We start from the raw sequence: 15061 nt of genomic DNA, 5'->3' as shown, positions 1-15061 counted from the left end.
AAAACAAAACCACCCCAAAACCAAAGAAAACTCAACACAGGCATCGGCTTGACCAAAAACTCTGCATTCTACAAAACGGACACCGGATGGCAGCACATAATAACAGCAGCTTGGTAACAGCTTATTTGAAGAACGCTTGATGGAAAATGGCCCTTAAGATATTCGTTATCGTCATAAGAATCTGTTAGCTTGAACTCAGGTTTAACGTATTCATCTGCTCTAACATCAAAGCTTTACATCTTACACTCACCTCTCCTATGCCTCCTTTGGTAATGACACGGTGGCAAACGAAAAAGTCAGGGGAAAATATATGTGAGGTTACTTTGTAAATTTCAGACTCACTCTGGGCCACCTGCCTCTGTTATCTGACTTGGGCACACTGGATTTGACTTGATTCTGTACCTCTGGTGGGGGTGAATGTGATTTACTCTAGTGTCCTTGACTGATTTACTGAAAAATCACTTGGACACTGTTTAAGTGTTCTGACTAGTTCTCAAACTGGTAGGTGAAGAACTTATTGCTTCTCTCTTATATTTTAAGCTTCTTGTAATTTGCCTCTGCTTTAGAAAAAGGGTCAAAGAGACACTGATGTATAAATATATACATCTCTGCCACTATTGCAAGAAATGTAAAAGCTTTATATATTCAAAGGGTTATTAGAAGTTGGAAATTATAACAGAGCATGTGTTGGAAATCATGAAACTCAAGCAACCTTTTACAAATTAACTTCAGTATTCCATACTCTCCAAACCTTCCCTCCAGTCCTCACTATGGAACATTAAAAAGAGAGAAAGACAGATGAAGCCTGTAAGAAGTCATTGGGATCTTGAGCAGAAAATGCTAAAAAAAAAAAAAAAAAAGTTTACATTAGGAGGGTACTTTGGTATCATGTTCTACAGAGTCTATTCTGAGAAACAACTGTTTAAAAAGAAGAAAAAACAAATAAAAACTAAGGTCTAACAGCCATGGGCTCTAGGATGAAAATACACACTAGTAGACATAACACTGCACTACCTTTACTCGATTTCTTGCCAAATACCTCTCTGTCCATATTTTCACGCTCAAGTACTTCTTCCCAGGTCCCTCTGAAAAGCAGAGCAGAGTGAAAAGCCATGATAAGATGTACAGAGCCACAAATGAGATGACGAAGGGGCAGGCTTGAAAGGTATACAGGGAGAGATAAGGGTACGGAAATAGCTTACATGCTGTCAGGGGGCTTTTATAAATTAAAGTTGTTTTCAATTAAAGAATTGAAAACAACTCTTTGCTAAGGTCTCCGAGAGCTTCAGAGAAACCTGGGCTACTTAACTTTTGGGGATAGATGTACCAAAATGCAGGAATTTCTAAACTTTATCAGAAAAAGCATACTTTCAATGTTCACAAAGAAAAACTAAAGTTGAATGCTGAATGTCTTCTGCTTTCAACCCCGTCTGTCTGTCTGGGGAGATTTCTAGAACTTCATTTCAAAATAAAGTTAAACTTATGGCCATTTACAAATGTAAGATATAGCCAAGGAGTTCTCCTTCCTTCCACCCACTCTTGTTGTATTCAGAGATAGGTCAAACTTGTCTTAGAAAGAAAAAATATATGAAAGAGGAAAGGAAGCTAAAGAAAAAGGAACAGGAGGAGGGAAAGAAAGAAAAATAAGAACACAAGATATGATGTGGATGACCTGTCATGTACTTATGAGTAGAAAACTTTGAGATTAATAAAATAGTATTAAGTGACAATTGAAGCCCTTTGTACTGTTGATGGTATGAAATAAACGAACAATTTTTGCTTCCTGGCCTCAAACATCTTCTAGCAAGAGGGAAAAATCCAACCTACTTTAAACAGAGGACAGGGCTAAAAATCTGATACCAACTATACATGCAATAAGATTGAGAGAAGGAGAGGTTGATGCAAGTGACCAAGTTTCTCCACTTGTAAGATTGAAAGCGGTAATATAGCCTATTTTAGAGTATTATTTCAGAATTACTGGTAAAGCAATTATCCAAGTACTTGACAGAATAAGCATGTTACTATTGCAGTAACTCATTACAATTTATAAAAAGATATAAAGTTCCCTGATAAATGGGGAAAAGGCTATGGAAAGAAATTTTACATAAGAAATACAAATTATAGAAACTATGGTATACTACTTAATAGTTACTAAATTACCAATGATATAAAAACTACACAATTTTTCAAAGTTATGATTAAACTGACCATTTTGTTATTAGTTACAAAAAACATACAGACTCCTTGGGCAAGCAGTATGTCAATACATAACAGTCATTTAAAAAATGGTCTTGTGATTTAATTAAGTCATCTAGGCTTAGAAATTCTCTTAAGAAGATATAAAAGAAAAATTGACAGGTTTACTGCATTTATAACTATCTTAGTATAAAACTGGAATCAACTTAAAAATCTAATAAAAGAGGAACGTAGAAATGGCTTGGTGTATTACAGTCCCATCAACACTGTGGTGGATTATATGTTATTAAACATGCTGACTATATATACTACAATTTTCAATCTGTAACATGTTTATAATAAAAACTAAAGCAATCCTTAAAACAACTAAAAATAGAGCTACATATGATCTTGAAATCTCACCCCTGGGCATATATCCAGAGAAAACCATAATTTGAAAAGATACATGCATCCCAATGTTCACTGCAGCACTATTTACAAAAGCCAAGACAAGAAAGCAACCTAAATGTCCATCAACAGATGAATGTATAAAGAACATGTGGTGTATATATATACATATATATATGTATATCTATACACACACACACACCCTTACATATACATATACATATATACATACATACATAAACACACACACACACACACACACACACACACAGTGGAATGTTACTCAGCCATAAAAAAGAATGAAATAATGCCATTTGCTGCTGTTGTAAATGGGTGGACTGAGAGATTGTCATACTAAGTGAAGTAAGCCAGACAGAGAAAGACAAATATCATGTAATATCGCTTATATGTGGAATCTAAAAAAAGAAAAGAAAAGAAAAAAGACACAAATGAACTTATTTCCAAAACAGAAAGAGACTCACAGAAAACAAACTTATGGTTACCAAAGGGGAAAGGGGGATGGATGGGAGGGATGAATTATGAGGCTGGGATTTTATACACTACTGTGTATAAAATAGATAGCCAACAAGAACCTACTATATAGCACAGGAAACTATACTCAATATTATGTAATAACCTATAAGGGAAAAGAATCTGAACAAGAATATATATATATATATGGAACTGAATCGTTGTGCTGTAAACCTGAAACTTGCATGATATCATAAATCAACCATACTTCAATTAAAATTAAAATTTTAATTTACTTACATACTTCAATTAAAATTAAAATTTTTTTAAAAATTCAAAAAAGAAAGCAAATCCCACAAAGAATAAAGAATGAAATTATGGAACAATATGGATCAAATTTAAAGATATCTGGTCACTAAGGACTTTCATCAGCAAGGTAAGTAAATAGTGAGAGACTTGGAGGAGATATCTGCCAAGCCTAAAGTTGACAATGTATTACTACCTGGTGTACATCAGGAGTTCTCTCAAAAAAAAAAAAAAAAAAAAAAAAGGGAGAAACTCAGTAGAAGATAGTCAGAGTTTATGCACAGGCGATTCTTGGAATGCAGAGCCTGACTGACTCTAAATAGGTGACGTGATTTTTAACTGAAACACCAGTCAGAAGAATAAAAATAAACGCAACACTAAAGTAATGTCCTATAGCCATCAACTTGCAAAACTGAAAGTTTGATAATGCTGCATGCTGAATAGATCATGGAGTGAGGCGATCCCTTCTGCATTGTGGAGAGAATGTGAAGTGTGAACCGATGCATTCCTTCTGGAGAAAGTTTGACATGTAGCACCCAATTAATTTATAACCGTGTGTACCTTACCACCAAGCAATCCTTTACTCCTGTGGGTATGCCCCAGAGAGATTTCCTCACAGGTCTGTAAGGAAACATATCGGTGTAGTTTGTTGCAATGTTGTTTGGGATGGAAGGAGTTAGGGACAATTTAGGTATCCACTCCTGGAAGACTGAGTAAGTAAAATTTGATGTGTGTTCACAATGGCAAAATGGGCAGCAGTTGGAAGAAATCAACTTGTTTTAAATATATAGATATCGATAGATATCCTAACATTGACTAACATTGAATGAAAGTAGTACGGACCAGAGTGAGGCTTATAACCAAAGGCTTATGCAATTTAGAACACATTCACTTACACACTGTTTTCTAGAATGCCATACATATAGCCAAGTAAATGTATGGAGAGAGGATCTGATGAACATACATTCTACAGAGGATTGAACTGAGGAATGGAGATGAAGAATAAAATAAAACCAACTAGGGGTCTTGCCCAGAATGATGATAATACAAGGCCACACACTGAAGAGGAAAATCAACTCAATTTGTACACCTGAGGTTAAAAACAAAGACAAAAAACAAAAACAAAAAAGGAAAACTAAAATTTAAATAACTTTAAATGAAAAAGCGGAAAGAATGCATAACTGCATGCAAGCTGATTGAAATAACAATAAAACATAGTATAAAATAATGTTTATATGAATTTAAACTAGAACACAGAAATGGTTTGTAAGTTGATTAAAGTAACAACAAATACAAAATGGTATACACACTGGTTGAAACTACCTAAAAATGTATTCATGTGAGTCTGTTAGGGAAAAGGCCTGGTTGTGCTCCTCTACTTTTTCTTGACACCACTTTCTAGGAAAACATTTTACAGGGATGGTTTATGGATAGCTTATGGGCAAGGACATTGTACAAGATCACTGTGGTGGCGCATCATCTTGTTTTCTTGTAGTTCCTTTTAGCATCTCCTCCTCTTGCTTGCATGAGTCTGGAGGCTAAGACTGACCAAAGCTATCACTCCTCTTTCCTGCCAAGCCCCAGTGAAAGGTGAAGTGATAACTTAGACAAGTCCTTTTCTGTCCCTCTATGGATTTTTTGTCCACATCGCTGGGTAAGAAAGGGTTTTGACTTATCTTGGGAAGATTTATCATTGCACCTTTCACGAGCTGATATAACTGGGAGAAAAGTCTAGGGGAAAGTTGGTACTAGATTGGGTTAATAAAAGAATCCCTCCTGGGTCCTTTCAGAACCCAACACATTAAGTCAGGTTCTCCACTGGGGCCAGGACTAGATGAGTCTTTGAAAGCAGCATTGCATTTGATCTTGTCTCCTGTGCATCTCCCTCCTGGACCCTTCAAAGGAGGGTGGCTGCAGGGTTACTGCAGAGGAACAGTCTAGGAGAGGGTTCAAGGCCCTGTTTGCTATCCTAGAATAAAACATAATATGGGCAGAAAATAGAGTTTGTTCTTTAAAATTGAAATAGTTATTTTAAGTAGTGGAATTATGGATGATAGTTTTCCTCAATTTTACTTCTTTTAAATAAATATATACTTACTCCACTATAGCAAACAAACAGTAGCATACTTCATTCTCTAGTGTTGGCCAGAGTTCCATTCTAGTAATGAATTGTATTATACAATTAATAAGTGTCCCATTGTGTAGCTAATTAGTGAATTTATCCTGTATGATTTTAACTGTTAATAATATAGTCATGAATAAATGCCTTTTCTCCCACTGTAAGCACTTTCTACATACCTTTGCAGCTTGCATATAACCTAGCACAAAGCTAAGTATATTATAAGACCTACATGAGAAATAGGGAAAATTCTAAAATGGAGATGATTATTTCTAAATATCCCATACATAAAAAGCATGTAGTGTGTTTGTCTACCCTCCTATCAACCTTATTTTTTTCTCCAAGTTTTTTCTTGTTGTTGCCTAGGGAATCCTTATTACATTTTCTAATTTCTCTCACCTACTCTGCGTTGACCTCATCTCCAAGTGCAGCAACTTCCAACTTTTTATCTAACAGATTATTTTCCTTTTATATTTTTCTCAAATGATTTTTATTTGAGCAACAAATGTTATTTCAAATCCTCCATCCTTCAAAAAATTATGATCCCAATGTACTGTAGGGAGATTTTTATATACTGCAAAATGAGTCCTTTTATCCCCTAATCTATTAATCCCAGAAATCAAAACCCATTATCTTATTTCTTCACATATTTTTTAAGATTTCAAGTCTTAGAAGGTCATGAAGCACTTCATTTATATATTCTGTGCAACAAAATAAAATGTAGTGCATTGTTGGAAAACTATAATTATATTAAAAATACTGTTGATCTTAGTGATAGCAGAAAGGAATATTCTAGTCATGTGCCATAGGGCCTACCTTTCCAAACAATAGCAGTGACACAACTGAGGAGATGGGGAACTGGCATAGTTATATAAAAGTGAATTAAAAACACTTTTATTACCTTAGTTTCTTTCCTCCATCTGCAATTTTAGCTTTTTGAAGATAACCTTCTTTTTCAACCATCTGCAAGAAGAATACATATATTAAAACTGTGACAAACTCCTATGCATTATTAGTTTGAATGAACCTGTGCTTTCCAACAGTCATTGCAGTGATGGAAGTTTCCAGTCATAGAACTTCATCAACAATGCATATATAGCTTACAGGGAGTACCTTCAAGATCAGTCATTACAAGCTGTTAAATATCCAAAAGAAAGATAACAAAGAGTAATGTGAATGATTTGTTAGATAGTGATACACCTTTACTTACTTTTCCTTCTGGGCATTGAAGTCACTTGCTTACAAAATTGATTAAAAATGGTAAAACAAAAACAAATTTAATGCCTTCCTTAATTTTACCAATCATCCTTGGAAAAGTTCTTCCTTTCCACTCCTCATTTCCACTTCCTCATGTACCTGCTGATGCCAGTGAGTGAGAAAAAGTCAACAGAAGCAGGTAACTGGGCCTGTTAAACTGGAAGGGCATTTAAAACACTGACATTCCATGCATTTCGTTCAGTTAGTTGCCAAGAGATGCTGTAGCAGCATTATCTCATTATCTTCCTCCATGATGTGGGTTTGCTTCCTTTCCTGTTTGTATTTATTGGCTTTCATTGCTAATACAGCTGCACATTCCTTAAAGGAGATTCAACCATTTCTTATCATTCCACAGAGGCTTTTGTGGACTTCTCGGGTAAATAAATACACAATGCAAATTGTGATGTGGTGACTCCCAGCAAAGTCTACAATAGATGTTTTATTTTCTTAGTGCCCTATTTCTACCTTGCCCTGTCAGTCCTGCACCCCTCCCATCCCTAGATCTTACCTGTGTTCCATCTTTTCGATCTTGGTAAATTGCCAACAACCTTCACCTGCACCCACATGCTATATGCTGAAAGCTTTAAGGAGTCACCTACATAATATCAAAGGACCACACTCCCTCAGTGCCACCCTACATGCCTTCCTCCTGACTGTAATATTTCACTTCCACCATATCTTCATCTCATCAATTCCCAGATATATTAAATCTACTTTAAAATGTAATATTTCTCTCTATTGTTAGAGAGTTCTTCCATGTTTCCTCTGCAATCTCTTTTTAGATGCCCTGTCCTGAATCTTCATTTTCATTCTGCCATTACCACTATCACGGGGCTTATTTGGTTGTACCTGCACCTGTGCTGTGACTCTTCCTTTCACACCTGTGTTCCCAGCACAGAGAGTACTTGCTGGCACCAATGATCACAATAATAAATATTGCTTGAACAAATGAGTGGACAAATGAATGGCTATTTAAATGTTTATTTAAATTTTTATAGGAAACTGGACAAGCAAAAATAATCTGTCTGCATTATGATAGGTTAAAGGAAGAGATATTTGGGTGTGAGTTGTTCCAAACCACTAAAATTTCATCAGTTAAAGAATTGGCTATTTACAAGACTCACTCTGATATAGGTGAGATCTTTTCTGATTTGCTTATTATTATATTCCTAATACACAGCACAATACTTAGCTTTCAAAATACACTGGATGGAGGAATCAGGAGGATGATGGAAGAGTAAAACGCGGAGATCACCTTCCTCCCCACAGATACACCAGAAATACATCTACAGGTGGAACAACTCCTACAGAACACCTACTTAACGCTGGCAGAAAACCTCAGACCTCCCAAAAGGCAAGAAACTCCCCACATACCTGGGTAGGGCAAAAGAAAAAAGAATAAACAGAGACGGGACCTGCACCAGTGGGAGGGAGCTGTGAAGGAGGAAAGGTTTCCACACACTAGGAAGCCCCTTCGCGGGCGGAGACTGCGGGTGGTGGAGGCAGGAAGCTTCGGGGCCGCGGAGGAGAGCGCAGCCACAGGGGTGCGGAGGGCAAAGCGGAGAGAGTCCCGCACAGAGGATTGGTGCCGACCGGTACTCACCAGCCCGAGAGGCTTGTCTGCTCACCCGCCGGAACGGGCGGGGCTGGGAGCTGAGGCTCGGCATTGATCGGAGAGCAGGGAAAGGACTGGGGTTGGCGGTGTGAACACAGCCTGAAAGGGGTTAGTGCACCACGGCTAGCCGGGAGGGAGTCCGGGGAAAAGTCTGCAGCTGCCGAAGAGGCAAGAGACTTTTTCTTCCCTCTTTGTTTCCTGGTGCCCGAGGAGAGGGGATTAAGAGCGCTGCTTAAAGGAGCTCCAGAGACTGGCGTGAGCCGCGGCTAAGAGCGCGGACCCCAGAGACGGGCATGAGATGCTAAGGCTTTTGCTGCCGCCACCAAGAACCCTGTGTACGAGCACAGGTCACTCTCCACACCTCCCCTCCCGGGAGCCTGTGTAGCCCGCCATGGCCAGGGTCCCGGGATCCAGGGACAACTCCCCCGGGAGAACGCACAGCGCGCCACACGCTGGTGCAATGTCACGCCGACCTCTGCCGCCGCAGGCTCGCCCCGCATCCATAGCCCACCATCCCCCTGGCCTGAGTGAGCCAGAGTCCCCAAAACAGCTGCTCCTTTAACCCTGTCCTGTCTGAGCGAAAAATAGATGCCCTGTGGTGACCTACACACAGAGGCAGGGCCAAATCCAAAGCTGAGCCCCGGGAGCTGTGCGAACAAAGAAGAGAAAGGGAAATCTTTCCCAGCAGCCTCAGAAGCAGCGGATTAAAGCTCCACAATCAACCTGATGTACCCTGCATCTGTGGAATACATGAATAGACAACGAATCATCCCAAATTGAGGAGGTGGACTTTGAGAGCAAGATTTATGATTTTTTCCCCTTTTCCTCTTTTTGTGAGTGTGTATGTGTATGCTTCTGTGTGAGATTTTGTCCGTATAGCTTTGCTTTCACCATTTGTCCTAGGGTTCTAGCCGTCATTTTTTTTTCTTTTAAAAAAACTTTTTTCTTAATAATTATATTTTATTTTAATAACTTTATTATACTTTATCTTACTTTATCTTATCTTCTTTCTTTCTTTCCTTCCTTCTATTTTCTTTCTTTCTTTTTTATTCTCTTTCTTCTTTTTCTCCCTTTTATTCTGAGCCGTGTGGATGAAAGGCTCTCGGTGCTGCAGCCAGGACTCAGTGCTGTGCCTCTGAGGTGGGAGAGCCAACTTCAGGACACTGGTCCACAAGAGACCTCCCAGATCCACATAATATCAAATGGCAAAAATCTCCCAGAGATCTCCATCTCAACACCAGCACCCAGCTTCACTCAACCACCAGCAAGCTACAGTGCTGGACACCCTATGCCAAACAACTAGCAAAACAGGAACACAACCCCACCCATTAGCAGAGAGGCTGCCTAAAATCATAATAAGTCCACAGACACCCCAAAACACACCACCAGATGTGGACCTGCCCACCAGAAAGACAAGATCAAGCCTCATCCACCAGAACACAGGCACTAGTCCCCTCCACAAGGAAGCCTACACAACCCACTGAACGAAACTTAGCCACTGGAGACAGACACCAAAAACAACGGGAACTATGAACCGGCAGCCTGCAAAAAGGAGACCCCAAACACAGTAAGATAAGCAAAATGAGAAGACAGAAGAACACACAGCAGATGAAGGAGCAAGATAAAAATGCACCAGACCTAACAAATGAAGAGGAAATAGGTAGTCTACCTGAAAAAGAATTCAGAATATTGATAGTAAAGATGATCCAAAATCTTGGAAATAGAATATAGAAAATGCAAAAAACATTTAACAAGGACCTAGAAGAACTAAAGATGAAACAAGCAATGATGAAGAACACAATAAATGAAATTAAAAGTACTCTAGATGGGATCAATAGCAGAATAACTGAGGCAGAAGAATGGATAAGTGACCTGGAAGATAAAATAGTGGAAATAACTACTGCAGAGCAGAATAAAGAAAAAAGAATGAAAAGAACTGAGGACAGTCTCAGAGACCTCTGGGACAACATTAAATGCACCAACATTCGAATTATAGGGGTTCCAGAAGAAGAAGAGAAAAAGAAAGGGACTGAGAAAATATTTGAAGAGATTATAGTTGAAAACTTCCCTAATATGGGAAAGGAAATCGTTAATCAAGTCCAGGAAGCACAGAGAGTCCCATACAGGATAAATTCAAGGAGAAATACGCCAAGACACATATTAATCAAACTGTCAAAAACTAAATACAAAGAAAGCATATTAAAAGCAGCAAGGGAAAAACAACAAATAACACACAAGGGAATCCCCATAAGGTTAACAGCTGATCTTTCAGCAGAAACTCTGCAAGCCAGAAGGGACTGGCAGGACATATTTAAAGTGATGAAGGAGAGAAATCTGCAACCAAGATTACCCAGCAGGGATCTCATTCAGATCAGATTTGATGGAGAAATTAAAACCTTTACAGACAAGCAAAAGCTGAGAGAGTTCAGCACCACCAAACCAGCTTTACAACAAATGCTAAAGGAACTTCTCTAGACAAAAACACAAGAGAAGGAAAAGTCCTATAATAACGAACCCAAAACAATTTAGAAAATGGGAATAGGAACATACATATCGATAATTACCTTAAATGTAAATGGACTAAATGCTCCCACCAAAAGACACAGATTGGCTGAATGGATACAAAAACAAGACCCATATATATGCTGTCTACAAGAGACCCACTTCAGACCTAGAGACACATACAGACTGAAAGTAAGGGGATGGAAAAAGATATTCCATGCAAATGGAAACCAAAAGAAAGCTGGAGTAGCAATTCTCATATCAGACAAAATAGACTTTAAAATAAGGACTATCAGAAGAGACAAAGAAGGACACTACATAATGATTAAGGGATCGATCCAAGAAGAAGATATAACAATTGTAAATATTTATGCACCCAACATAGGAGCACCTCAATACATAAGGCAAAAACTAGCAGCCATAAAAGGGGAAATCGACAGTAACACATTCATAGTAGGGGACTTCAACACCCCACTTTCACCAATGGACAGATCATCCAAAATGAAAATAAATAAGGAAACACAAGCTTTAAATGATACATTAAACAGGATGGACTTAATTGATATTTATAGGACACTCCATCCAAAAACAACAGAATACACATTTTTCTCAAGTGCTCATCGAACATTCTCCAGAATAGATCATATCTTGGGTCACAAATCAAGCCTTGGTAAATTTAAGAAAATTGAAATTGCATCAAGTATCTTTTCCGACCACAACGCTATGACACTAGATATCAATTACAGGAAAAGATCTGTAAAAATTACAAAGAGATGGAGGCTAAACAATACACTACTTAATAACGAAGTGATCACTGAAGAAATCAAAGAGGAAATAAAAAAATACCTAGAAACAAATGACAATGGAGACACAACGACCCAAAACCTATGGGATGTAGCCAAAGCAGTTCTAAGAAGGAAGTTTATAGCAATACAATCCTACCTTAAGAAACAGGAAACGTCTTGAATAAACAACCTAACCTTGCACCTAAAGCAATTAGAGAAAGAAGAACCAAAAAACCCCAAAGTTAATGGAAAGAAATCATAAAGATCAGATCAGAAATAAATGAAAAAGAAATGAAGGAAATGATAGCAAAGATCAATAAAACTAAAAGCTGGTTCTCTGAGAAGATAAACAAAATTGATAAACCATTAGCCAGACTCATCAAGAAAAAAAGGTAGAAGACTCAAATCAATAGTATTAGAAATGAAAAAGGAGAAGTAACAAATGACACTGCAGAAATTCAAAGAATCAATGGAGATTACTACAAGCAACTCTATGCCAATAAAATGGACAACCTGGAAGAAATGGACAAATTCTTAGAAATGCACAACCTTCCAAGACTGAACCAGGAAGAAATAGAAAATATGAACAGACCAATCACAAGCACTGAAATTGAAACTGTGATTAAAAATCTTCCAACAAACAAAAGCCCAGGACCAGATGGCTTCACAGGAGAATTCTATCAAACATTTAGAGAAGAGCTAACACCTATCCTTCTCAAACTCTTCCAAAATATAGCAGAGGGAGGAACACTCCCAAACTCATTCTACGAGGCCACCATCACCTTGATACCAAAACCAGACAAGGATGTCACAAAGAAAGAAAACTACAGGCCAATATCACTGATGAACATAGATGCAAAAATCCTCAACAAAATACTAGCAAACAGAATCCAACAGCACATTAAAAGGATCATACACCATGATCAGGTGGGGTTTATTCCAGGAATGCAAGGATTCTTCAATGTACGCAAATCAATCAACATGATACACCATATTAACAAATTGAAGGAGAAAAACCATATGATCATCTCAATAGATGCAGAGAAAACTTTCAACAAAATTCAACACCCATTTATGATAAAAACCCTGCAGAAAGTAGGCACAGAGGGTACTTTCCTCAGCATAATAAAGGCCATATATGAGAAGCCCACAGCCAACATCATCCTCAATGGCGAAAAACTGAAAGCATTTCCACTAAGGTCAGGAACAAGACAAGGTTGCCCACTCTCACCACTCTTATTCAACATAGTTTTGGAAGTTTTAGCCACAGCAATCAGAGAAGAAAAGGAAATAAAAGGAATCCAAATCGGAAAAGAAGAAGTAAAGCTGTCACTGTTTGCAGATGACATGATACTATACATAGAGAATCCTAAAGATGCTACCAGAAAACTACTAGAGCTAATCAATGAATTTGGTAAAGTAGCAGGATACAAAATTAATGCACAGAAATCTCTGGCATTCCTATATACTAATGATGAAAAATCTGAAAGTGAAATCAAGAAAACACTCCCATTTACCATTGCAACAAAAAGAATAAAATATCTAGGAATAAACCTACCTAAGGAGACAAAAGACCTGTATGCAGAAAATTATAAGACACTGATGAAAGAAATTAAAGATGATACAAACAGATGGAGAGATATACCATGTTCTTGGATTGGAAGAATCAACATTGTGAAAATGACTCTACTTCCCAAAGCAATCTATAGATTCAATGCAATCCCTATCAAACTACCACTGGCATTTTTCACAGAACTAGAACAAAAAATTTCACAATTTGTATGGAAACACAAAAGACCCCGAATAGCCAAAGCAATCTTGAGAACAAAAAATGGAGCTGGAGGAATCAGGCTGCCTGACTTCAGACTATACTACAAAGCTACAGTAATCAAGACAGTATGGTACTGGCACAAAAACAGAAAGATAGATCAATGGAATAGGATAGAAAGCCCAGAGATAAACCCATGCACATATGGTCACCTTATCTTTGATAAAGGTGGCAGGAATATACAGTGGAGAAAGGACAGCCTCTTCAATAAGTGGTGCTGGGAAAATTGGACAGGTACATGTAAAAGTATGAGATTAGATCACTCCCTAACACCATACACAAAAATAAGCTCAAAATGGATTAAAGACCTAAATGTAAGGCCAGAAACTATCAAACTCTTAGAGGAAAACATAGGCAGAACACTCTATGACATAAATCACAGCAAGATCCTTCTTGACCCATCTCCTAGAGTAATGGAGATAAAAACAAAAATAAACAAATGGGACCTAATGAAACTTCAAAGCTTTTGCACAGCAAAGGAAACCATAAACAAGACCAAAAGACAGCCCTCAGAATGGGAGAAAATATTTGCAAATGAATCAACTGACAAAGGATTAATCTCTAAAATTTACAGGCAGCTCATGCAGCTCAATAACAAAAAAATAAACAACCCAATCCAAAAATGGGCAGAAGACCTAAATAGACATTTCTCCAAAGAAGATATACAGACTGCCAACAAACACATGAAAGAATGCTCAACATCATTAATCATTAGAGAAATGCAAATCAAAACTACAATGAGATATCATCTCACACCAGTCAGAATGGCCATCATCAAAAAATCTAGAAACAATAAATGCTGGAGAGGGTGTGGAGAAAAGGGAACACTCTTGCACTGCTGGTGGGAATGTGAATTGGTTCAGCCACTATGGAGAACAGTATGGAGGTTCCTTAAAAAACTACAAATAGAACTACCATATGACCCAGCAATCCCACTACTAGGTATATACCCTGAGGAAACCAGAATTCAGAAAGAGTCATGTACCAAAATGTTCATTGCAGCTCTATTTACAATAGCCCGGAGATGGAAACAACCTAAGTGCCCGTCGTCGGATGAATGGATAAAGAAGATGTGGCACATATATACAATGGAATATTACTCAGCCATAAAAAGAAACGAAATTGAGCTATTTGTAATGAGGTGGATAGACCTAGAGTCTGTCATACATAGTGAAGTAAGTCAGAAAGAGAAGGACAAATACCGTATGCTAACACATATATATGGAATTTAAGAAAAAAAAAATGTTATGAAGATCCTAGGGGTAAAACAGGAATAAAGACACAGACCTACTGGAGAACACTCTTGCACTGCTGGTGGGAATGTGAATTGGTACAGCCACTATGAAGAACAGTATGGAGGTTCCTTAAAAAACTACAAATAAAACTACCATATGCCCCAGCAATCCCACTACTGGGCATATACCCTGAGAAAACCATAATTCAAAACGAGTCATGTGGGGCTTCCCTGTTGGTGCAGTGGTTGGGAGTCCGCCTGCCGATGCAGGGGATGTGGGTTCGTGCCCCGGTCCGGGAGGATCCCACGTGTCGCGGAGCGGCTGGGCCCGTGGGCCGTGGCTGCTGGGCCTGCGCGTCCA

At 38.2% G+C, this 15061-nt stretch overlaps 1 protein-coding gene across 1 annotated transcript in view; it reads right to left on the bottom strand.

Moving 5' to 3' along the window:
- The window catches only part of ARHGAP15 (Rho GTPase activating protein 15), a 596184-nt gene that overhangs the window by 522193 nt on the left and 58930 nt on the right, over window positions 1-15061 (bottom strand). The window contains exon 3 of the mRNA XM_007467470.1: window positions 6381-6442. Coding sequence (XP_007467532.1) covers window positions 6381-6442 — 62 coding nt within the window. The remainder of the gene's footprint in view (window positions 1-6380; window positions 6443-15061) is intronic.

This window comes from Lipotes vexillifer, unplaced genomic scaffold (assembly GCF_000442215.2).
Source record: "Lipotes vexillifer unplaced genomic scaffold, Lipotes_vexillifer_v1.1 scaffold265, whole genome shotgun sequence".
Classification (NCBI taxonomy): domain Eukaryota; kingdom Metazoa; phylum Chordata; class Mammalia; order Artiodactyla; family Lipotidae; genus Lipotes; species Lipotes vexillifer.
Note: the sequence above shows the minus strand (reverse complement) of the source record. Positions and strands in the feature narration are given on the sequence as shown.